Source organism: Pelophylax lessonae (genome assembly GCF_965119305.1).
Source record: "Pelophylax lessonae genome assembly, chromosome: 5".
Lineage (NCBI taxonomy): Eukaryota > Metazoa > Chordata > Amphibia > Anura > Ranidae > Pelophylax > Pelophylax lessonae.
This window is the reverse complement of record NC_138772.1, coordinates 354,468,138-354,493,862: the sequence shown is the minus strand read 5'-3', so window position 1 is coordinate 354,493,862 and position 25,725 is coordinate 354,468,138. Positions and strand designations below refer to the sequence as shown.

Sequence of the window (25,725 nt, the reverse complement as noted above, 5' to 3'; positions counted from 1 at the left end):
GCAAAAATGTTTCAAACACCTGTCAATAATCTGGAAAAAATAAGAAAGACTAGGAAAAGAGTCAAACAGTTGCTGCTGCAGATTGGTTTAGACACATGCAGAGAAGCATATGAGGTAAGGAGGTTTTAAATTAAAGATTTGCCTTTGTATAGGCTTGAAATCTTGAGGTATGTGTGAACAAAGCAAAACCTTTGCCAGCTAAAGACTCAGTCTGCAAACAGGAATCGTAGTGATGGTGGATTAAATTATCACTGTAAAAGCCAGTTTATTCAATTTTGCATTGTAAAATTATTACAAATGTTTTACTACTGCAGTCCTGTTAGTGCATATTACAGATGTGTTCTTTCTTCGATCACAACAGAAACTGCACCACATCTGTAAAGTCAAATAATAAAATGTGGCTTAATGCAGTGCACCCTGTGATGCATCTACATCCCCATGTGTAACATAAGGACTTACAATAATTTTCCCTTGGGACTTTAAATGAGGTTTGTCACGCCATGATAATGAAAATATAAAATACAAATTTATTGGTACATACAATGTAACAAGATAAACACAGACAAGCACTGTATTCTCGAACAGATTTTTGATGTTTATACATATCATGTATTGTTTCAAGCAGGTACAGTATTCCAAAGAGCAGTCCGTAGTAGGTATGAGAAGGGCCGACACGTTTCATGAACAACTGTTCACTTCCTTAGGGGTTGATTTAAAACCACTCTCTGTGAAATAAAACCGTTTGAAAGTATATAATAAAAATAGTAAATAATGTTATACTAGTGCGAAACGGTACAGGGCCACCATGGGGGGGCCCATACTTACAAATATGTTGAAAAAGGAATTACATGCTCAAAACTATATTTACTACTTTTATTATATACTTTTAACTGTTTTATTTCATAGATAGTGGTTTCGCATTAACCCCCGAGGAAGTGAACGGTTGTTCACGAAACGCATCGGACCTATAGGATACATTCTCATACCCACTATGGACTGCTCAATGGAATACTGTGCCTGCTTATGACAATACAATATATGTATAAACATCAAAAATCTTTGAGAATATGGTACTTGTCTGTGTTTACAATGTATGTACCAATAAATTTGTATTTTATATTTTCATTATCAAGGCTTGACGCACCTCATTTAAAGTCCCAAGGGCAAATTGTTGTAAGTTTCCACATCTGTAAAGTCAGACTATTCCCTTTTTTTTTTTTTTTTTCTTTTTTCCTCTATTCTCCCTTCCCCTTCCCTTCCCTTCCCCTCCCCTTCCCTTCCCTTCCCCAATCATCTTCCAGGACAACTCACTTGAGAGATGATTGACTCTGCCTTCAACAGAAAACACAAATGAGAGAGATTAAAAGGCCCTTCCCTGCCCTTATCCCTCAGTTGTTTTGTGTTTCCACACCTCTAGGAGTACACTTTGTCAAGTTTGTTATATTCATCTCTGGTCTGGTGATTGTGGTTAATTGAACCCCTTACTGGTGATTAGGACCTGTTGTGCCAGAGGTGTCAATGCAGTTACAAGAAGGCCTTTTCCACTTTTTAAATTACACAGTGGGAAGTGCAACTCCTGTAGCCTAGCCTTTAGGTCTCGCATGCCTGGAGGATTGTGTATTGTCAGGTGTTCCAAGATGACAGTTCCACTATTTCTGGCCTGCATGTGTTTCTCCTTCCTCTGTTGTGGGCATGTACAAGCAGAGGGCGCTTCTGGGCGTGCCTTTCCATATAGGTGTCCCAATATGATGCAAGTGTCGGAAGTGCTGGTGACACATTTCCTCCCAAGAGATACAAAATTTGAAAATACATTTCTTTATTTGTAAAATTTTTTGCCATTATATTGCTTTGTACTAGTCACATTTTTATAATGACCCAAAAATAATTTTGCTAAAAAAACGTTATACTTTGTATCTACTGTAACGCTTTAGAATTCCTCTAATTTCATCCAGTTATCTTTTAATTTTTAACACTTCCCTTTTCCCTCCCCCACATCTTAAACGTACCCTTCCTCTCTAATGCAAGATCCATGCTGAGCGGCTATAAGATTCCAGTGGAGAGGCCATCTATTTTTAGGACACTTGCTAAAGATCACCTCTTTATAGGAATGAATCAAATTTTTTTGCCACTGGGAAACAGTGCAGATGCAGTTGTTTGGCTTCCTGTGGGTTGCACCACACTGTTTTTCCAAAACTGTGGACAGGTGAGTATATTGCAAAACAAAAGAAAATTCACACAAAGATACCAACGCAACGGTTTCAGCTTCACAAAGCAACCAGTCAATGAAAATGCAGAGATACCTGGATCTGTTGTCAGCCGTAGTGATGGGCTCAGTCGTGTTCGAATCGAGCCCGCCAGGAAGCCGGCACTGCATACTGCCAATCATGGGGAGTGTGTGTATGTGCAGCTGCCGGTCAGGAAATGCCTCACTGCCTAGAATTGGCTGTGTGCAGTGACGGCTTCTTGGTGGGCCTCGATTCGAACATGCCGGAGCCCATCACTAGTCAGCAGCACCGCTGTTGTCTTTGGTCTCCCAGATCACTGGCTCTGTAGACTCACTCATCCTTTAGTTACAGCACCTCACTGCACAGCACGGACCTTAATTGCCGGGAAGGCATCCATTTACGCGCTCCCGTGCATGAGCTCAAGTCCATGAGACTTGGCTGATCGCAGATGGGAGTAAGGGGGCGGTCCCAGTCCCTTACCACGTGTTCAGCTGTCAGCCATTGACAGCTAATCATCTGATGTAAACCGCATTTTGTTCAGCAAAAAATCCAGTAGTGATTAAATACCACCAAAAGAAAGCTATATTTGTTTGGAAAAGAATGATCAAAATTTCATTTGGGCACAGAGTTGCATGACCGCGCAATTTACATTCGAAGTGCGACAGCGCGGAAAGCTGAGAATTGGCCTGGGCAGGAAGGGGGTTTAAGTGCCCAGTAGCCAAGTGGTTAAACTACACTGAGAGCCCATTTAAAATGGTCTGCCCTCATACTCTGTAAAATGTTGCATTAATGCAGCGCATAGTTTGAACGTGTCTTAAGACATTCATACTTTACTTTTAACATATCTTGATATCCGATAGTGGATCACTAAAAGAGCACTCCAAGTTTCCTTTTTCTGTACTTTATAGTTTTGTTTGGGCCATCTTGCATCTAACACATTTTCCATGGCAGAATGGTCTGGCTGCTGGGGATGCTGTAATAGACTTTATCAGTGTGTGCTACATACAGGAAGCTGTGTTGTCTTCTTACATGGGTACGAGCAACTTCCCCTCTTCTGCTGGGAAGAGGGAGAGTCGCTATCTAGGGGACTCCTGCGGAGCACAGATGGTGTGGGTGTGTGTGTTTGTTTTTTTTTTTTTTTCCTTCTTTTCCGAATTGATTTTAGACAGCAGTTTGTTTTAAAACTTGATAGAGGCTGGCAGGTTTGATATAATGTATAAAAAAAAAAATATATATAATATATATTTGACAGAAGCCTGCAACAGCAAGGTTAATTGCTTGTGATTTTCTAAGGAATTGTAGAACAAGCTCCATAATTTACCTGATTCCCTGTGCCCAGGGCTCTCCTCCGCTCTGAGTGGAGCCTCATAGTCTTTGCTTTTACAATGCAGGGATGGTAACCCTGTATTGTACCTTTTTAGTAGGCTGCAAGGGTGGATTTTTAATAATTTTCCTGGAGTTTGGCTTTAAGGGGGCTGAACTAGCCACCATTAGAGGTGCTTTTGAGAGAACAGGATACAAGCCCTGTACTGGTGTAAATTACACAGGGCTCATGGGGCAAGAATTGCTTTGCACAGGAATGATAATGTGGTGCTGGAAGTATAGGCAAGTCCAAGACTTTTGGAGTAAAGTGTTTTTTAATTGTTAGGGGGAGGGTCAGAGTGGTTTTATCTAAACCCAAGAACAAAAATGTAATTCATTGCAGCTTACCAGTCATTGGATGTGGTGGTTGCAATATTTTCTATTGCAGGCTTATTACTTTTCGGCAGAAAGTGTTAGGACAATACCACACCTCATTTGTCCATAACACAGGTGCAGGGTGTTCTGTAGTGCAGGAGACCTAGGCAGAGCTAATCGCATTAAGAGTACAGCAAAGTACTGTATAGAATGAGAATCATTTGGGGAAAGTATATTACAAGATTAAAATTATAATCTATGTACCCTTTACAACCATTGGTTTTGGGTTAAGCTTTTATGCAAAGGTTGTTGAGGGGGATATATATTTTACAGAACTGTTTAGGTTAAGGTAAGGTGGCCAGGGCATGTGGGCCAAATACTACTAGCACTGGGTTTCTTTGTGCCTGTTAACAGAACTGTAAAATTTTGAATTTCTCTTTCGTTCATTGACACACAGCTCTTGTCATTCTTGACCATTGGGTTATACTGCCCCCTACAGGAGTAGGACACTAGGCATAAACAATTCTGGCTACACCCATAGGCAGTCCCAGTGGGTATACTCACTCTCTCTGCTATAGTCACTCATTTTTTTCTGTTTTTTCTGCCTAGTCAGGAGTAAGGACCTAGTTCCTTGCTGGGATCTTTGGTCCTGGCAAAAATCTTTTAGGTAGACAATTTTTTTTTCCTTCTGGATTTTTCCTGTGAGATCTACTATTCACTGCTGGACTGGGAAACAGGCTGGATAATCTAGATCCAGTTGTCACCCCCAGTCTTGCCAGCGAGCCCGCCCAGGCCTCAGCTCCGCGCTAGGTCGGCCTGCAACATAGCCCCACTGGATGGGGGATGGCCTTGAGAGTTAAACATCTCGTGCGGTCGCATATGACCTTTCCTTGGCCTGATTTGCAGCGTTTCTCCTGGCTGACAGCCCCCCCATTTTACTGGAGAGGAGGATCTGTCTGGAGCGGTGCCCATCTGGTTCTTGGTACCCGCCCAAAATCCCCCCCCCCCCCCCCAGAGGCTGTCTTTGGGAAATAGACGTAAGAGTGCTGCCAGCATTGCTGTGGGGGGGTCTGCCTGTCGGTGCTCAGACCATATGCCGCACACTGCATCAAATTGGTCTGCATGGCTGTTGTCCCAGAAGGAAGCCTTTTCTAAAGATAATGCATAAGAAAGCCTGCAAAACAGTTTCCTGAAGGCAAGCAGACTAAGGACATGAATTACTGGAACCATGCCCTGTGGTCTGATGAGACCAAGATTAACCTATTTGGTTCAAATGGTGTCAAGCGTGTGTGGTGGCAACCAGGTTAGGAGTACAAAGACAAGTGTGTTTTGCCTACAGTCAAGCATGGTGATGGGAGTGTCATGGTCTGGGGCTGCATAAGTGCTGCCGGCATTGGGGAGCTACAGTTCATTGAATGGCAACATGTACTGCGACATACTGAAGTAGAGCATGATCCCCCTCCCTTTGGAGATTGGGCTGAAGGGCAGTATTCCAACATAACCCCAAACACACCTCCAAGATGACCACTGCCTTGCTAAAGAAGCTGAGGGTAAAGGTGATGGACTGGCCAAGCATGTCTCCAGACCTAAACCCTATTGAACATCTATGGGGCATCCTCAAATGGAAGGTGGAGAAGCTCAAGGTCTCTAACATCCACCAGCTCTGTGATGTCCCTATGGAGGGAGTGGAAGAGGACTCCAGTGGCAACCTGTGAAGTTTGGGTTAGCTCCATGCCCAAGAGGGTTAATGCAGTGCTAGAAAATAATGGTGGCTACAAACAATATTGACACTTTGGGCCAAATTTGGACATTTTAACTTAGGGATGTACTCCCTTTTGTTGCCAGTGGTTTAGACATTAATGGCTGTGTGTTGAGTTATTTTGAGGCAATGTGGGCTATGTGGGACTTTAAGTGAGACACCAGCAGGTATGCCCAGCGTCTCCATCCCTGTATCAGAAAAAAACAAATTGAAAAGGATTAAGAGGTGCATGGAAGCCAGCCAGCCCCCAGTCTGATGTACTCACCCTCCAGTCTGCCACCAACCAAGTAGACCTGTCTCGATATAAATAAAGAACAGGGGTTTAGTTGACACGCATTTGCAAACGCATGTGTAAGCTGCAGAGCCACGACACGGCACCCTGTTTTATCTGCTGTCCCTAACACTTTTAAATTTGAGTGTCTCCACTCTGGGAGCACATGGCTGCTAATAGGGGGATAGGAGGCAGGTGGGAGGGAGCAGCCCAAACTTCTCCCAACCCACCTCCATCCACGACTGGTATAGTATCTCAATGCTCTAATAGCAATGTTCTTAAGATGGTACAAACTGAAAACGACCAGCTGAGAAGCATACACCTCCAATCCCTTGGCGGATGCAGTGTAAAACACAGATTGGGACTTTATGAGGCAATTGGCCTGTATAGCTCAGTGCCTCCATCCCTAATTTCATAAAATATTTGGGACTTTACATGAGACAAGCAGGTCATGCTATGGTCTCCATCCCTGTATATGAAAAAACTGGGGTCAAATTAGACTGCATCCACCAAAAACGCACGAAAATCGCGTTATTTTGAGGGGCAGCAAATTTACAATGTTATACAAGCTGTACACTCACTACTTTACATTGTAGCAAAGTGTCATTTCTTCGGTGTTGTCACATAAAAAAGATATAAAAAAATATTTACAAAAATGTTAGGGGTGTGCTCACTTTTTTGAGATCCTGTATACGAGGATGTATAAAATGGTAATGGTAAAATAACTAATATGGCATACGTTGAGTACCGTGGTGTTGAAAGATCCAGAGATCCCAGGGGTCCTCGGCAGCGCTCGGGGATTCACAAGGGCCACAAAAATCATTTTTTTTTTTTTTCCAAATTACCTGTGGGACCATATTAAAGCGGCCCAGGGGCTGGACTTTGGACATGCCTGAGTTAGGTAATCAAATTTCAAGGTCTGTCCTCCAACCTTCCTTTCATCTAGAAAACTTAGTTCTCATTCTAGAAACATCCCAGGAAAAAGTCTTCTTTCCAAAGGACAAACTCCTGTCTCTAAGATCTCATGCTCAAGATCAAAGAGTGAGTTTTGAGTCTCATTTGAGGCTGTTCAATTTGCTCAATTCCATTCAAGACCTCTCTGGTTCTTCATCTTGGCCATGAACAAACATGCTCAATTTCTTAACCTCCCTGATTCTCTCCTGCTAAGCAAGGAGGGTTGATGGCTTGGTGGATTTCTAATCCAGGCTTGACAAAGGGGGGGGAAGTAATTTCTACTACACAGATGGAGGACGAGAAGAGATACCAGCCTTGCAGGCTTGGGAGGAGTGTACCAATCTTTCACAGTTCAGGAAACGTGGACATCCAGGGAAACCAAGCTCCCCATCAACATCCTGGAGTTTAGAGTGAGAATAGTATACGTCACTGGACCCCCTTCATGGACGCCTAATCAGGGTACAGTCAGACGCCATGGCTGTGGCCTATAATAATAAGGTGGGTACCAGATGTCTGACAGCCTTAAAGGAAGTAATTCTGATCATCTCAAGCGTATTGAAAGACTGTCAAAAGGCTGTTGAAAGTGGAGATGAGAGGCAATGACCAAAGCTGCAGAGCCTGGGCGATGTCACCCATAGGCTTACTATGGGGCATCTGTTGTTGGCGGTCCCTCCTCTACGCTAAAGCAAGTGCTGGGACCTGATCATATGATCTGACAGGCTTCATAATAGGTTAAGTATAGACATCTTTTCTTTTACATGGTAGATAGAATAGTGTTAGAATGGGGGTTGGAGTAGGTTTAGGCTTAAAATTTGACTAATTCCACTTTAATGCTGGAAAAGCCAGTTCCGAAAAGATCTGCTATAATAACCTTTTTTTGCCTGGTGTGAACACTGGCACTTCAGTCCCAGAGATTACTCTGTCCCTTGCATTTTGGCCTTTCTACAATTGGGACTTGACCAGAATTTGACTTTAAGGCCTCTCCATTTCTTGTAAAAAAAAAAAAAAAAAATTCTCAGATTAGAGCAACCTGTGCTTCTTTTGGGATATTAATTTTGCTTCTCTGCCCGGCATTAAGCATCATTTGAACCCATCAGGGAACTCCTGTTTGAATGACCTCTCCTGCAGAGGCCTTCTTAGTGGCTATTGCATCTGTCAGATGTGTCTCTGTTAGGAGTCATTCCTGCTTCTTCACAAGGATAAAGTAGTCTTGTGCCCAAGACCTATCTTGCTACCTATGGGGGTAGAAACCTTCCAGCATAATGAAGACTTTGTCCTCCTTTCTTTGTGCCCTGCTACTAAGCACCCCTAAGACAGGGCTCGACAAACCCTGGGCGCCAGGTCGCATTTGCGACTAGAATTAGCGAACTGGCGCCTGGGATGCCCTGCAGGAGGTGTCCTGTCCCTTTTGTGCCCCCACCTCCTCCCCGAGTGCATGGACTTCCGCGCCGTCCGACAATTGAGGCCCCGGCTTTTCGGCCTTCTTTTGTGAGATGAGAGAGGCTTCCAATGGGGAACTGGCGCCCTCTTGTGGTGGCCAGGAGTAATGACTGTTTCCACTGCCTGTTCTCAATGCATTCCCATCTCCTTCCCAAGAGGAGATGAGAGGGAAGTTTTTGCAGGCTTCATCTCCCTGTCCAGTTACCTTTGCTTAAAGGTAAGTGGACAGGGAGTGTGGTTATTATTATTAATTTAATAATAATTTTTATTATTTTATCTTTTTTTTTTTTTTTTCCTCATCGCCATGCCACAGCCGAAGGCCCCTTTCACACGGGCTGTCTGATCAGGTCCGCCTGTCAGTTTCTCAGGCAGACCTGATCGGACCCTTCAGTCTCCTCTATGGAGCGGTAATCTGCCACCATCTGATCCTGTCCGCCAAAAACAGACGGATGGTGGTTCTATTTTCTATCCATCCCGTGGATCGAATCGGAAAGAGACAGTCTGTTTCCATACAATTGCGCTATAGAGGAGAGTGGGGTTCTAGTCGTATTTATGTGTAAATTTAGTATCCGTTTTATTAAATAAAACTTGGTTGTTAGTTTAAAAAAAAAACTGGCTCCTAGATTTCAGGCAAATTTGTCAAGCCCTGCCCTAAGAGATTGCATTTTTGTTGATTATACACGGTCAGGGGCTATTAGTTTATCCAAAAGCTGCAGTTCTATCAGAACGGAGTTTGTCCTACCAACAGGGCCGTTCAAAAGGCATACTGCTTCAAAATCTACTATTGTTAGGTGGGCAAGACAACTGATCTTAAGAGTTTACACCCAAAAGGATAAAATGCCTTCAGCACTATTATGTGCACAACAGATTTGTGAGTTTTTTTCCTTTTGATAGTCTCTGTTGCCAGCTTTGTAAAGGCTCCCAGCTGGCCTTTAGTTCATACATTCTCGGAGTTCTACCAGGTGGACATCCAAGCTTCTGCCGATGCAGCCTTTGGGCACAAAGTTCTTATAGGAGCATTCTGTGTTGGATCTATTGATTCTTGTTATTGTTGGGCTTGTTGACATAGCTCTGTTTGTCCCAGGGACTGTTAATATCCAATTTGTGTACTGTATGATAAAGGAATTTGGACTTGCCTGTAAATTTCAATCCTCTTCAATCCTGTTTTCATGCAGGCTACAAAACTTAGGACTCAAAGTGGGGTTGGGTTATAGTGGTATGCCCAGCATAGTTTTGCCAGTGTCAATTCACCTAAAGGTAGCAGCCTATAACTCGGGGTACATGAATATCCAGCTTGTGTCCTGTACTGTATCCCAAGACCTGGATAGTGTAGGTAAGTCTTTTTCTTTTTTCCTTTTTTATTTATTTATTTTTTACATATTTCTACATATGTGGCCACTAGTCCTATGCAGAATGGTTTTGGTCCCTATCACTTGCATATTGTAGAGTCCAATCAGCTGAAAACACCCAGCCTATCCTTTTTTAGTTTGATCTTCAGTGTGAAGGATGCTGGAGGTATCTGGTGCCCCACAAATTTTACAGTTGTCATATTGTAGCTGTCACTCATTATGCATGTGTAATTCTTCCAACTAATGACCAACCTGTTTTATGCTTAAGTGCAGTCTGAATATATCAAACAGAAAAACCGCACAAGGGGCTTCACTTAGTCAGTATGGGGGACCCAAAAAATGTATATTTGCCTAGGTGGATGCCGAGCCAATGATGCTGCTGTCCCCCCGCTGGCTCTGTCGTGGGAACTGAGCAGTTGAGCACCGCTGATTGCGCATTTCTCCCCCTCTGCTCTAAGCAGAGAGCCATAGGTGTCAATCAGACGCAGTCTGCTCTCCCCTTTAGGGTGCACTGGGCTGTGGAGGGTTGAGCTCAGGCAGATCTCTGAGAGGCTGAGCCAGGTGCTGATCCAATCTTCTGAGCAAATCCCGCCATATAGTTGGGATCTTTTCAGAGCCTGGGCCAGCTCTGTGATGTCAGCTGACTATAAACAGCTAACTTTTGGAACTAGCTCTGATTTCAGCAAGCTTGAGTCAAGTAAAGGAACACGCAACTCCATTGCCATCTTAAGAGCCTTATAGGCCCCCAGGCAATGCAGTGCACTGGGGCCCTGCCTACACAATCACCCACGAGAATAAAAATGCAAATTATCGATAAGGCTATATTTATTGGTAGATCTACGTCCGTCGCGCGCAGGAAGCTAGGGGTACTCGGCAGCGGGGAAGCCGATGCGAGGGTAAGGCGGCTCCGATTGCCGCCTCACATTTGCGATCGTTCCCCACTGAGAGACGAACGGTTGGCTGTTGTAAACACAGCTGGCTGTTTTTCTCCCTGAAATGATCATAGAGGCCATGTGATCCTTCTATATAGGATCACATGTCTCTATGGTCATTTCAGAAGCCCCGCCCCGATACAGTTAGAATCACTCCCCTAGGCTCACATTTAACCCCTTGAGCACCCACAGGGTTAACCCCTTCCCTGCCAGTGTCATTATTACAGTAACAGTGCATATTTTTTAGCACTGATTACTGTAGTAATGTCAATGGTACCCCCAAAAGTGTTAAAAACGTCAGGGGTCCGATCTGTCCGCCGCAATGTCGCAGTTCCACAAAAAATTTGCTGATCGCCGCCATTACTAGTACAAAGAAAAAAGACAAATCTTTCCCGTAGTTAGCAGACTGATAACTTTTGCGCAAACCAATCAAAATACGCTTATTGCGATATTTTATTTATTTTCCCCAGTCGTCTTCCAGGACAGCCCTTGAGAGATGGAGCTCCTCCTACTGGACCGGAAACACATTGCCATCAGCTCTTTAAAAGGCAGTTTATTTTTTTTTAACCAGAAATATGTAGCAGAAAACAAATTGGCCTAAATGTTAAAAAAAAATAGTTTTTTTGACTGTCGTATAGCAGAATGTGAAAAATTTTTTATTTTTTTTTCCGGACTATTGTCGCTCTTTTTTTGTTTATAGCGCAAAAAATAAAAATCGCACAGGTGATTAAATACCACCAAAAGAAAGCTATTTGGGTACATCGTCGCATGACCGCGAAATTGTCCGTTAAAGTAACGCAGTGCCGAATCGCAAAATATGGCCTGGTCATTAAGGGGGCAATTTATTCCGGACTTAAAGTGGTTAAACTAGCAACAAAAATAACATGAATGCAACATATTCATGACTGCAAGTACCTTCAAATTTTTTTGTGTGCAACCCAAGGTTTTCTATTATTCAAATTATGTAAGTTGGTTGCTGTTCCTCCGCACCCACAATATGACAACCTTTAAATTGGTATCCAAGATGGTTATAAATCAATTATGAACTGAAAGTCTTTTGAGCTAATGAAAGCTGAATGTGTGTGTGCGCACGGAGGAGGATGCTCCTCTGCTGTGCATGCTGGGTCCTCTCCTCCAGACGTCACTGGTTGCTAGATGCCAGTCGGCTGGCCATCCTAGCAACCAGTGTAGCGCAGAACCACAAACTAAAGCCGCCGGAGGAACAAACTGGTCTGAGGGGGGTCTAGACCACCAATTGCCACCCTGCGTGGTGCCCCCGGGCAACTGCCGGGCGTGCTCATTCGTAAAGATGGTCCTCCGAACCCCCCCCTGTTTTACAGAGAATACTGCAGTGTACCCTAAAGTCAGCCCTAAATCATCTAAATCCCAAACCAAAATTGTAATATTGAAGTCCATCAATCCTTAGGCGCTGTGACTGCATTGAGGGTTTTTTTTTTTTTTTTTGTTCTGTTACCACTTAAAGACCAGGCCAGGCCTATTTCTGACATTTGTTGCTTACAAGTTTAAAATTAGGGGTGCACTGATCCGACTTTTTTGTCACGATACCGATATCTGGCATTGTGTATCTGCCGATACCGGTACCAATCCGGAACTACACACATAAAGCATACGGCTGCAGTACAGAGCAAAGCCGCTGCTTCATGTGTATGGCTTCTCCATTCACAGGTGGAGTGCATCTGATATCACTCCGCCTGTGAGCCAGACCTATACAGGAAGTAGCGGCTCCCATCCCATACTACTACTACACCAAGTAAAGGATGGGTGAGCCGGGACTCGGCAAAACCGGATCGGCCTGTGGATCGGTTAATTTTACCGATTTCCCCGATCCAGCTATTGTGGCAGTATTGGCGCCGATATTCAATCCTAATATCGGATCGGTGCATCCCTAGTTAAAATCCGTAATTTTTGCTAAAAAATTACTTGGAACCCCCAAAATGTATATCTCCTTGCAAAAGTATAAAGCATAAAAGCATAATTTGTGTTTTTGTTGCCTCACAACCTGGAATTAACATGGATTTGCATCATTTAATTTACAGAACATGCCCACAACTTTGAATTTTATTTATTTATTTTTTTTTTTTTTAAGCAAACAACAAATAGGACAAAATAACAGAAAAAGTCAATGTGCATACCTATTCACCCCCCTAAAGTCAATACTTTGTAGAGCCACCTTTTGCGGCGATCACAGCTCCAAGTCGCTTTGTATAAGTCTCTATGAGCTTGCCACATCTTACCACTGGGATTTTTGTTGGATGGTTTGCGCTTGTGAACAGCAATCTTTATATAATATTATAATCTGACCACAGATTTTCTATTGGATTGAGGTCTGGGCTTTGACTGGGCCATTCCAACACATTTAAATGTTTCCCCTTAAACCACTCAAGTGTTGCTTTAGCAGTGTGTTTGAGGTCATTGTCCTGCTGGAAGGTGAACCTCCGTCCTAGCCTCACATCACACACATAACAAAGGGGGTGAATACATACGCACGTGTGTGTGTATATTAGAATATCTTTTTTTTTTTTTTTTATATTGTGAAAGATGGTACACAGAGTAAATGGGTGGGACGGGTGAGCCCAGTCGAGCTGCAGAAGGAGGGGGCATCCCCTCCCACTGCTGGTAATTACAGCCGCATTGGTTGTTATTACAAGAAAGTTGACTGTCGGCTCTAAAAAAAGTACCGGTGTGTTGCCTACATGCTGATGGTAATGCAGCTGCAGGCATTACTGGTTGAGCAAAATGTACAGGTACGTGATTTTGCGGCAAGTGGTTAAAGACTTTATTTCCACCTTCTGATCTTGCTAGTTAGCATTTTGTGCTAGGGTACCTATGCTCGCTCACTGTGCTGAATCTATGGAGTAGCAGCATTGTCATTTTAAGGCTGCTCCCCTGAGGAACTCCTCTTGCGTTGCTGTTACATAGGGGAAATATTTTTTAGTTCACAGAATCCTGGGCGTGTTAAATTTTTGGTAGATCTGTACCTATCATGTGCTGTGCTGTTTTCACCAAAGAGACAGGCATACCCATCTTATCCTCCACCCTGCAGCTGGCACACCACACTACAGCACAGAGGAGAAGAATACTCTCAATGGTGCAATGATAAAAACTGACCAGAAACCTTCAGGGCAATTCAGCCTGTTTCAGTCTCCTATGGAAAGACTGTTTCTGCTGCGCTTTTTTCACTAGAAAACAAGCATTTGGAGACCATGACACATCCCTGGTAATAACACCCAAAAATTTGATAGAGTTCACTTTTTCCACCTCTTTACTTCTTACATATACTCTATACTGGGCAATAATTGATCTTTCTTTGTCTCCTTTAAGCCACCACTATTTCTTTTTGTTTTTTTCAATATTAAGGCAGGTCATAGATTGTACACAAGTGAATTTATTACATGTACAACCAGGGTGCCCATACATAGATTGAAATGTTGTTGTCTCTGCTGAACCAACCAAATTTTAGATTTATGTATTGCTGGCTTAAAGGTGTTGAGCTTTTCAGTGAATGGCTGGCTGTACAGGTGGGCGTGTCAGGACAAGTGATCATTAAAGGAGAGAAGGAGTTCCCATCATAGCTAGAGAACTGACTACAGTGTGCTCTCCTGCTTAGTGTGGTCAGTTTTTAATAGGAAAGTAGAGGTACTGACAAACACCAGGTGTTTCACACAAAGGAAGCAACACAAAGAGAACAGGATACTTTTTTCATACAAGTACATGGTATAGCAGGCACATATCGGAAATATGAAATGTTGGGAACAAACTTGTTAACTATTTTCAGTACCCCACTCGCCATATGTTTCATTTCTTGCCTGTAAGTGGTCTCCACATAATTTTGTTTATGTAGTATTTGAGGAATATATTGGGAGTACAGTCATGTGTAAACAATGTAAACCGAGCCTGACTCCACACACATTCCTGTGGTACCCCATGTATTCAAAATAATAGTATTAGACACCTGATCACCTATTACCCCCATTTGTGGTCTGTATGTTAGAAAGTAATGTACTGTTTTTTTTTTTTTTCTTTCTTCCCTGCCTCTAAATTCCTCTGCATATTAGCCTATGGGGTTAATTTACTAAAACTGGAGAGTACAAAATCTGGTGCTGCTCTGTATAGAAACCAATCGGCTTCCAGGTTTTATTGTCAAAGCTTATTTGAACAAGCTGAAGCTAGGAGCTGATTGGCTACCATGCACAGCTGCACCGGGTTTTGCGCACTCAAGTTTTCGTAAATCAACCCTTATGCGTCCATGCACACATAGGCTTTTAGCAGTGTTTGTGCATGGCAAATGCTTTTAGAGGCAGAAAAAAAAAAACCCCACTGCCTGCGTCAAAGAGCAGAAGAGTTTTCGCAGAAAAATTGCTTGACGTTTCTAAAAAAAAAAAAAGGGTTCACTCTAGGCACTTTTACCCCTTGAGCGTTAATTCTTTTTAGTGGCCAGAATAAATGATTCTGGCCAATGAAATGAACGCCCAAGTACTTTAAAGCTAGATACACACTATATAACTTTTGTTGTTTTTGATTTCCTTTAGATTTACCTTCAACTATATAGTGCAAGGGCCTGCCTGATTGCATACAAATTGAAAGCGTTTAGGTAAATTGTGTATCCAGTTTAGATCTGTAAATGCGCCTCAGCATGTTACCCGTTTTTTTTACAAGCATCAGGCGTTTTTTCTGCCAAATCACTGCTGTCAGGAGGAAAGGCTTTTAGGAGAGTTGGCAAAACTTCCTGTGTGCACGAGGCCTTCTTATTTAAATCCACTTCGTTCCCCCTAGTGAAAAATATTTTTTTCTTGCAAAAACAGGCAAGGATGCAGTTCACATGTGCATGCTGCCATGCAGTTAAATGAAAAACTGCATGCAGCATTTCTAATATTTTGTACTGTTACTGTATACTCTATGATCAACATGAATTGCAACTCATGAGTCTGCATTCACTGGAAGTGTAAGGTTGCATACATTTGAATTCTAAGACTTTTGTTATAACTAAAAGGTATAATGTACTTAGTTCTCCTTTTTTATATGAAAAATCTGTACCACGCTTTGACACTTACTGTATGTACAAAACTAGCAGGGCATTCTAATTCTTCCTTTATTTGAATTGTAACTGTTCTGTCTGCCCCTGCGTTATAAACCCTACGTGTTGCGTCATTGTCATTGACTTTTTTTTAGAATAAGATGAAGTCTCTGACATTCATTTGAACGTATATTGGTTTATTATTCACAATTATTTATTTTTTTTTTATACTGGATTATACGTTTGATGCAAGCACATTTGTAACTTCATTATTACGTGGCAAATATATTTATCATGTAGTAAGAGTCAGTGTGGTTTTCTATAGTATTTTCAAGTAACACGTAAGCATATTTGTTGTAAGTTTATATTCGTTTTGTACATGCAGAAGTAACAATGTGCAGTACGGATTTTTCAGATAATTTCAGCAGCATTCTCTATATAATGGAGTACTTCAGCTCTGAAGTTTATAAGTAATTGTGAGTGTGAGGTTTCTAATTTATATTTAGTTTTCATTTTGTACTGCTACCTATCTGGGGAATCGGCAAAGCATTTCTTTTGTTTGCCAGAATTGCATGGCCTTTACCTTAAGCAATAGTTAAGCTTGCAAGAAGTTAAATACATTAAGTATCAAAATGTATATTCTTTTGTTTGTTTTTTAGGAAATCAACACTTATAATCCAGGCGACACAAATTTTTCCAGTACATCATGGGAGGATGTCTCGCTTTGGGAAGCTATTGGACGCAGAAATGTATGTCTAACACTAGTGGTTGGCAATCAGAGTAGAACAGATTTTTAATATTATCAAAGTCCTGTGTAGGACTGTCTTTCTTGAGCAATGACCATATTTATTCATTTTTTTTTTTAATTTGCAGAAGGTTCAATGTGCAGGAAACTATTTTTGTGCCTTATTGTGACTTTGCCTCAACAACAGCATATTTTTGTTTTTAATATATTTGGCAGGATTTTCAATTGTAACATGCACGTGAAAACACATTTGTTAGTTTTGTCATTTTAAGATTTTGTATCTAACAATTAGAAGTAGGTTTTTGTAAAGGGTGCTTGACAACGCTTTCTACCTGTGCAAATTTTGGGCATCAGACCGGTGGTGGGTGATTAGGAAAAACTACAAATTTTTAAAAATTTCTTGCTGAGCTAAGATCCTCCCTTGATGTCACTGCTTTCTGTAACTTAAGACATTAACCTTCTGAAAAGCCTTTAGACTGTGTGCATGTGTTACTCCTTCAAATTGGCTTCTTACACCCAAAACTAGTTTTATTTTCTAGGGTTATGTCAGGTAGATGCTTTGAAAGTTATGGCATGCATCTCAAATACATTGCTGAAAATGGCTACAATGAAAAGATGAAATTCTGCACATTTTAATAGGGATAATGAAGGGGCCAATTGGGTCAGCCTGAAAACTGACATTTGCATGGATAGATCCACCTAAATGAAAGGGTATTTGGGGTGATTGTAAAGTCCAGACTCTAAAAGTATGTTGCCAGCTCAAACGTAGTGCCAAACAGCCCTGAGGTTTCTATATTGGATTTTATATTTGCTCTAATGTATATCCTTATTTGTAACTGAAACGGCTATAATGCTAGTTTTCTAGTTATGAGTGAGCAAAAACAAATTAGCATTTTAAGCTGGAGGTAAAGAACTGTCTATTTTCTGTGCTAGGGGAGTGCTGGCCATGGTGCTTTTAGGGACCCATGTGGTGAATAAAGCTTCAATGGAGCGAATAGCTGAGTATTTGGCAAAACACATTTACATTTCTTTAGGCCAGCCTTTCTCAAACTTTTCATCACAGGAACCCTTGAAACAAATTTCTGGTCTCAGGGAATCCCTGCTAAAAATGAAAAATCTACAACTCATGACAGTGTGACAGTCAGTGGGAAGAATGCTCCTTACTCTTGTCATTATTGGGAAGAATTACCCCCTTACAGATAGCTAAAAGGAACAATGGTGTCATTGGAAACTTATCTGAGAGGCAGAAATTGCCCATTTCTCAAGGAACCCCCAGCAACCTCAGGAGGAACCCTAGAGTTCTACAGAACCCTGGTTGAGAAACCCTGCTCTAGGTTGACAATATAAAAAGTTCATTAAGCATTGCTTTAGACCTTGATAGGTAAATCTGAAATGCCTATTACTGTTTCTGCTTAATATCAAATGTTCTAGCAGCCCTCGTTCAATTTTTGAAGCCATTAGCATTGTAGGGAAATTTCTCTTTAGGCCTTGTTCATACAGGCACTAAGGCTCATATACTGTCAAAAGGCCCTTTATTCTGATGTCTCTATAACCCTAAGGGGCTGCCTGCAGGCAGCCCATTAAAGTCTATTAGGATGCAGAGGTTGCAAGAACACAGCTGCTCAACTAATGGGACAGGTGCAAGTGAGCACAGACTGCGTGTGTTCGGGCTGCTCACCTAGATGCTGGTCTCATTAGGACAAGAACCTGTGTCTGTGCAGCTGTTGCATCCTAATATACTTCATTGGGTTGCCTGCAAGCAACACCTAGAGAATAGACCTGCAGGAAAAAAAAAATACGCACCTTTACACAGTGTGTTAATAGAACATTTTACTCAGGATCTTTTTGTCAGGGGGCCAGAACTTCTGGTTGTGGAGGCAATATAAGCACCTAATCTGCAGCTTTACCATGCCTGACCACTCCACCTTAAACTTCAAAGGCAGCGGCCAGGAGTGTACACATGTGGTGAAACTAAACCCATTTTGTGAGCCGTGGGCACTACCATCTGCCATGCATGACCTATTCAAATAAATGGGGCCATGCTGCAACCACGTGTAGTGCATGCAGTCGTGACGTTATAGCGTGACATTTACAAGGTTAAAACATGCAGTGATGAGGAGACATGTCACCTCACCGCTGCCTGTCAAATGCCTTTTTAAAAGTGATCTGATCAGAGAAGTGACTGTCCTTGCTGCCTGTGTAAGGGGTCCTGTTCACATCAGAATGCAGTTCTGGAAACCTACATTTTGTGCGCATTGCCTGCACTGCGTTCAAAGCACTGCCGTTGCGATCTGAAGCGGTTGTCGATATAAAGTTGATGACTACGTAAACTGTGCTTTTGCCTGCATCAGATCTCATTATACAGAAATACACACAGTGAGTTTCCAAAAGTAGTCCATAAGTTATTTTTGTTGCAGTGCAGTTTCGCACCACATGGAACTGCTCGTGAACCACACAGCATTTCTGATGTGAACTGGCTCTAATGCATTACTTCACATTAACAGAGGTTGGGGATAGGTTTTTCTAAAATATATTTCTGCTTCAGAATGTGTAAATTGTTTTGTCTATATTCTGGGCACAGGGGCACTTTTTAAAATGAACCGAATGTCAAAGAATGACTTTAGGTACACAGCTTAACCTTGCTGCTGTCTTTCAAAAGAAAAATGGCAAATAGACCCTGCAAATACTTGAGTCTCTCCTGGGGTTCCCCCAGAGTCTGTGTACCTGACTTCACTACTTCACTGCAGCTCTGCCATCAGCTTGCCAAAGAAAGCAAGTAGTGTAGCATAGAAATGCAGCTTTGTTAATTAGTCTTTGTAGAAAAGTATGTTTTAGTAGTACAGCCAAGCCAATGCAATTTGTAATTGCTGCCATCTAGGGGTGTCAGACTGGATAAAAACTGTTTGCATCACCTCCTGGGATGTACATCTTAAAATGATGTGCACAGTATATGCAGGTATCTATGTATTGCCGGCTGGAATTAAAACCAAACTAAACCCTCCTATTTTTTTTACAGCCAAGGAAGCATCTGTGTTTGATCTGCAGTTACCATGGTGCTGCACATGTCAGTTAATGATAACAGACATTTGATGGCTTGACGGTTCAGTTGGGAACACTAGCAACGGTGACTGTTATCATTCATGGCATGAATGTAACTTTTTTGAAATGCAATAAAATTAGATGGGTTTAGTTCTGCTTTAAATTGACAAAAAGCAGCAAATAAATTCTGCCTACCAATTCCACATTTTCACTGCTAAACATACTTGCAAGATAAAATGTTATCATTTTTGAAGGCCTGATTCATATCAATATATTTAAATTGGACCTTCACTTAAATGTGAATGTACTGCTCATCCCCCTTTTCCAGATATCAAACGACAAAAAAATATCTGTAGAAACGTAGGGAGGACACAAGAGGGCGCCAACCCAATTGCTACACTTAAGGCCCGTACACACAATACGAAAATCGGAAAGAAAATTTCATCCGATGAACGATCTGCCGATTTTCGGATTGTTAGTATAGTGCTTTCGACAACCGATTATGGATTTTCGGATGACAAAAACTGGATGTGCAGGCTATAAAATTTTTTATCGTACGTCAACACAACGTCCGATTTTCGTTTAATTAGTACAGTTTTTGTTCGAAAAAAAAAATCGTAAGAGCAAGACTAGGCATGCCTCGAAACGAAAGAACGAATACAAAACCATTCAACACACGACATCACTTCTGAAGTAGAATTCTGTCATACGGGAATTTTCGTATGAAAGTAACCTTCACTTTCCATATGAGACTAGCATGCAACAAAAAAACGGACGACCGATTGTTCGATAATCTGATCGTGTGTACGAGGCTTTAGTTTGGCACCCTCTTGTTCTCTCTTCCAGACATGTCTGCTTTTGTTCTCCATTGCATGGGGGTGATGGGATTTGTAGATTACAGAATTAAGAGGTTTTGCTTTTTAATTAGCTCATGGGAATTCTCAAGTTCTCTGCACTGTTGGTAAGATCAACAAGTGTTTTTTTTTTTTTTTTTTTTACTTGCTAAAATGTTTTTGCCTTTTAAAAATAAACTAATGCAGCCACCACATCCAAAAGACTGGTAAGCTGCAATATAGAACACTCTTGTTCTTGGGTTTACTTATTGTAATTTTTTTGTTCTTTATTGAAGTAGAATACAGAAGTGCAGAAGATCAATTTCTTTTAATTTTGCATAGTAAGAAAATTTGGTGTGTTTTTGACAAAAAATAAGAACATAACTAATTTTATGTTCACTTTCTTTAGGGTTACAGATCCCAGCAGTTTTGTTGCACCCTCTGCAGCTTTTCAACGAGACTGCTATCGTCTTTCAAAAGTCATCTGCAGCGCTATCATGAAGATGAGAAAGATCAGGAGATGATGGCAAGTTGTCCAAGATGCCCATTCACTTCCCATACAAAGAGTGTGGTTAGACACATGCGGATTTTTCACTCAAGTGTTCGAAAAGTCCCAACACCTACTACAAAAGATGGTCAAAATGCTGTCTGGGCAAAAGATTTACCAAAAGCAGTTCAAATGAAATTTTCATGTTTAAAGTGTTCTTTTACGGACAGCCTATATTACACTATAAAGCGGCATGTTCTGAGTAGCCACTACAAAAGTGAACTTGAAAATTATTTTGGGGAAAAGTCTGAAGAGGAACTTAAAGGGACTCTTGGATCAAAAGTTAATCTTGATAATAGATTTTACTGCAAAAAATGCAATTACACCATTCACAACCATGATGCATTAATGTACCATATTCTGACATCTGACAAGCATAGAGATTTGGAACAGAAGCTGAGATCTAATATCTCTGATGCTGGTCGATCAAGTGCAAAAAGGCCATACAGGAAAGTGCTTGCTCCACCTATAGCGCTTTCACCTAAACCAACAGCAGTGCCAATCTCCCCAGCTCCAGCTGTGGCTCCTCCATCTGCTCAAGATGCAAAGGTGGCTTCACTTCCTCAAAATGGTCCCAATCAACCCCTTTTGGGAGCATCTACTGCTATTTCAAATATAGTACCATCTATAACATCAGTTCCTGATCCTGCTGGAGGTATAGTGAAGACAACATCTACTACTGTTGCCCCTACTGCTCAAGTTGGATTTGTAACTACTTCCCTTCCTCAAAACCAGAGCATTACCCTACAAGCTTCCCTTCCTCAGTCTGTGTTCTATTCTCCAAGATTTACTCTAAATCAACCTGTCACTGCAACTGTACTTCCTTCTGCTTGCAGTGTTGGTGGACAGATCATTCCTGGAGGTCAGACCAATACAGTTTTACCAGTTAATCAGCCATTAGCCAGGGGCCTGCTTCCTGTGAACCAGTCAACAATGATTGCGTGTCCACAGCCTTTACAGTCCAATGTAATACAGATGAATCAAAATGTAAGGCCTACAATCATCTCTGTGAATCAACCAATGAATTCGACTAATGTTGCAGGCAATCAACCTGGAGTTCCCCAAAATACCTTCCTTGCAACACCTATAATAAGGCAGCTCATACCAACAGGAAAACAAGTAAATGGAATACCTACATATACCCTTGTAACATTACCATGTACTCCATGTGCTATTCCAGCTGTTAATTCACCAAAAGTGCCTGTACAGCTATCCCAGCCAGAGAAAGTGGTTCAAGTATCCACTTCTCCAGCCAGTGCACCATCTCCCCCTGTTGTACAGTCACCACAAAGCACATCACAAAATAATCCAACTCCAAAACCAACTCCTGCCAATAGCCCAGCAGCTGCTCCAGGTGCCAAGGACAAGACTAGACAATGGAAGACCTGTCCAGTATGCAATGAACTATTCCCTTCAAACGTCTATGAAGTTCACATGCAGATTGCTCATATAAAACAAGAAAATAGCCCTGATAAGCCAACAGAGTCTGCCACCGGTAATGAGACAAATCAACCTGTAGTTGCAGCAGCACATGCATCTTTTTTGAAAGTTTTGAAGGAAAAGTCTATTCGATGTGTCACTTGCAGGGGGTTTACTCCAGAGAAAGAGGTGTTACAGCACCTTTTAATGCACGGTATGGTATGTCTATACTGCAAAGCTGTTTTTTACGAACTCAGAAACTTTATCTACCACATGAAAATCCTGCATGTAGACCAAAAGAAAATCCATGGAGACTTTGTTAGAAAAGGTATTACAGTATCGTGTGATGCTAATGGTACAGCACTGTTTCCTCATTTTGACTTTACCTTTCATGTTTCCAAGGAAGAGCTTGGAGAAAAAGAAATGCACATTGCTGTAGTTACTGGAGCCAATTCTAACACTTCTACTCCCTTATACATCAAAATACAAACCTCTGATGAGGGAAGTACACAAGATGATCAGGGCTCTAAATGCTCTTTTTGTGAACATGTTTTATCCAAGTCAGAAGCACTGGAAACACATTTGAAAGAGAAGCACCACATAATGCCCACAATGCATACTATACTTAAATCCCCTGCTTTTAAGTGTATACACTGCTGTGGTGTCTACACTGGTAGTATGACTTTGTCAGCCATTGCACTGCATCTTCAGCGATGCCGTAATGCTCCTAAAGATAGTATTGCAGCACTTGAGTTGACTGCAGACAGCAATGCTAAAGGGCAGTCGAAGGGAGGATCGAATGATGGTACAAAAGGAAAACCAAATTCTACTGCAGAAACTCAGGTTACATCAAATGATACAAAAATTAGCCAGAAAAATGGTCTAGGTGCTTCAAAAGACATGTCTCCTGTGCCTTCTAAAAGAAGAAAAATGGACCCTAAATCAGAATTTTCAGATTATTCTGCCGATCAAAATGTTAGCATGCTTGTGATGGTACCAGATGCTTTTGCGACTGTATCTCATGAAGCTAAAAAGGAATTCCTGCTGAAGTATTTCAATGTGAAACCCTACCCCAGCAGAAAGGAAATTGAATTGCTGGCACATGTACTAGATATGTGGAAGAGCGATGTTGCTTCGTTTTTTGGTACAAGACGATATATGTGCACGAAATTTGTCAAAAATCATGAACAGCAAGTATTACTTGGATTTAAAATGGGGGATCTTAAGCAACTGAAACATGACATAGACCTGCCTGAAGATTATTAAAGGCTGCTTTAATAGGTTTTAACGTTACAGAAATTGGGATACAGCTGGTTAGCTGTCCCATGGCTTGCATATCTTCCCTTCTAATGAGAGAAAATTTAAAATGAAAACTGGAACTTGTTAAAAATGTCTGATCCAAAACACTTGCTCGTCAATCCATTTTTTTTTTATGTTTACTGTTCACTATGGTGCTCCTGACTTCTGGTCCAAAAGTTCCACCAAATTGACCACTCTGTAGAAGTTTGTCAGTTTCACAAGTCTTTATTTTTATTTTTTTCCTCCTGCATTCAGCACTATATTCTAATGTCTGTATGCTTCATTTTTATTTTTTTGTTCTTTCTTTCTTTGTATTTTTTTTTTAAAAACTCAGTGTGTGATGTGCTGTATGTTTAACATGCTGTATGACTAGTCAAGCCCAAGCTTTTTAAAGCTTGGGCTTGACTAGTCATTGATGATGGTATTTAATCAAAGATTTTTAGACTGTGGCTAACTTGTTCCCCATCATTACACAGTGGTTGGAGGGGAATAGAAGATGTGTTGAGGCTTATATAGGATCAGTAGGAATATCTGGGTTAAAAATTCAATCCGCTAGACCAGTGGTTCTCAACCACCAGCCCATAAACTCTCATCTGCTGGACCGTGCTTTTCTCTGTTCCCACCTGTTTGTTCCGCAGTTAGCCCCCATGTTGGGTGAGGAGGTGCAGACACTGGTTGGAGTCTTGAGTGTTTGGCTCCTGACTAAGGGATTGTGCTTCCTAGCTGGGGACCCAACTAAAGGACCACACGGAGCTGATCCTTGAGTATATACAGCTGGCTGCTTATGCTCCACCATAAAGAGCTAGAAAAGGGATAGCAAGAATGACCAGAGCCCTCTGCTGACAAAACACAATGTGGCCCAGGGCAGCATCCAGATTTACCGCCTGCAAAAGGTAAAAGCCTGTACATTGGTGGTTCTAAACCACTGGGCTGTGCGGTGTATAACATGAGCAGGTTCAGAACCTATTGTGCTACACACACACAGTAGGCGGTACAGGAAGTTCCTATGCCTGCTTTTTTGTCACAGAGCACATTTTTTGTTTGCACTCTAGGTGTCCCTTTTTTTTCCCTTCTACATTCTGTTCAAAGGTATGTATAGTGCAATAATGACGTGACTTGATTTAACACAGCTATGGCAGCATTGAACTGTCCAAAATAGTTGCAGTTGTGCGAGCATAAACCCTTTCTTTTTTTTTTTTTTTTTTTTGTTAATTGGAAAGTTTGGGGAAAATTTGGTCTCATTAAGGTTGAGAACTACTGCTCTAGGTACGTTGTTGCTCCTGCACCATGTACTGACCCTTTAGGCAGATTTCATAAGTTCTTGGCTTTGCTGTACATAGTGACATGAGCCTATTGGCAATTACATAGGGTTTAGGATTTGGTTTTGTAATTTAGGTGCAATGTACAGTTTTTGTTTGTTTGTTTTTTGATGTGCTGCTCCTTAGATGCATCGGTAACAGTATAGCTCTATCGGTTTCCACTTTGTACACTATTTGTTTTCAATTGTAGTTATGTGGTTTGGATCCCAAACCTTTTTCTTTATACAGGTCTAAATCTTTATTCATTTCATCTACGTACTGGATGGAGCATCATTTATGCATCATTTTAGGTGTACTTAACATGTCTGTGTTTTTGTTTTTTGTTTTTTCCAGTAAGGAAATTAAAATTTCTGCAATTAAGTTTTTAATGTGTGATACAGGACACTTTTATATTCCTATATAAATATTATATAATTTATTAGTAACTTTGGGAAATCAGGAACCCTTAGTCGTAGGAAAGGCTTCATGTGGTGCCAGTTAGGCCCCCTCGTTTCTACTTTACTGTAAAATATCTAGTATAAAGAATATATTGCCTTTGCCAATTTGGACTTGCTTTTGTTCAAAATAAACATTTTAACTACAGATTGAGTACTGTGTTTCTTGAAGCCACTGCAACATTTGCACTGTCTGAAATGTTTACTATGAATGATTTTTGAAGGGAATAAGGTGCTTTTTAGCTTTACGAGAAAGAGGTTCCACTCACACAGAGCTGTTTGAAAATAAAATAATTCATGCTACCCAAGGTACATATTTTAGGAATAATAACCACCTTAAATTGGAACTAAATTTACATTTTCAAAAAGTGAGAACACAGAATGTTTCTGCAAAAAAAAAAAAAAAAAATCTAAATATATTCTGCAATAATACAAACTTACCTGCCTG

The 25,725-nt window shown here is 41.3% G+C and overlaps 1 protein-coding gene across 2 annotated transcripts; it reads left to right on the top strand.

Annotated features, from left to right (window-relative positions):
• Window positions 1–23,745, top strand: ADNP2 (ADNP homeobox 2). Of its 2 annotated transcripts, XM_082257445.1 has the most exons (3): window positions 1–114; window positions 16,302–16,391; window positions 20,669–23,745. In XM_082257445.1, exons 1-3 carry the CDS (start codon window positions 7–9, stop codon window positions 23,489–23,491), a joined length of 3,021 nt encoding a protein of 1,006 aa, XP_082113571.1. In that variant the 5' UTR covers window positions 1–6; the 3' UTR covers window positions 23,492–23,745. The 2 variants fall into 2 exon arrangements, with proteins under 2 accessions (XP_082113571.1, XP_082113572.1); XM_082257446.1 differs by lacking the exon at window positions 16,302–16,391 and having other exon boundaries at window positions 2–114.
• The last annotated feature ends 1,980 nt before the right edge of the window (window positions 23,746–25,725 follow it).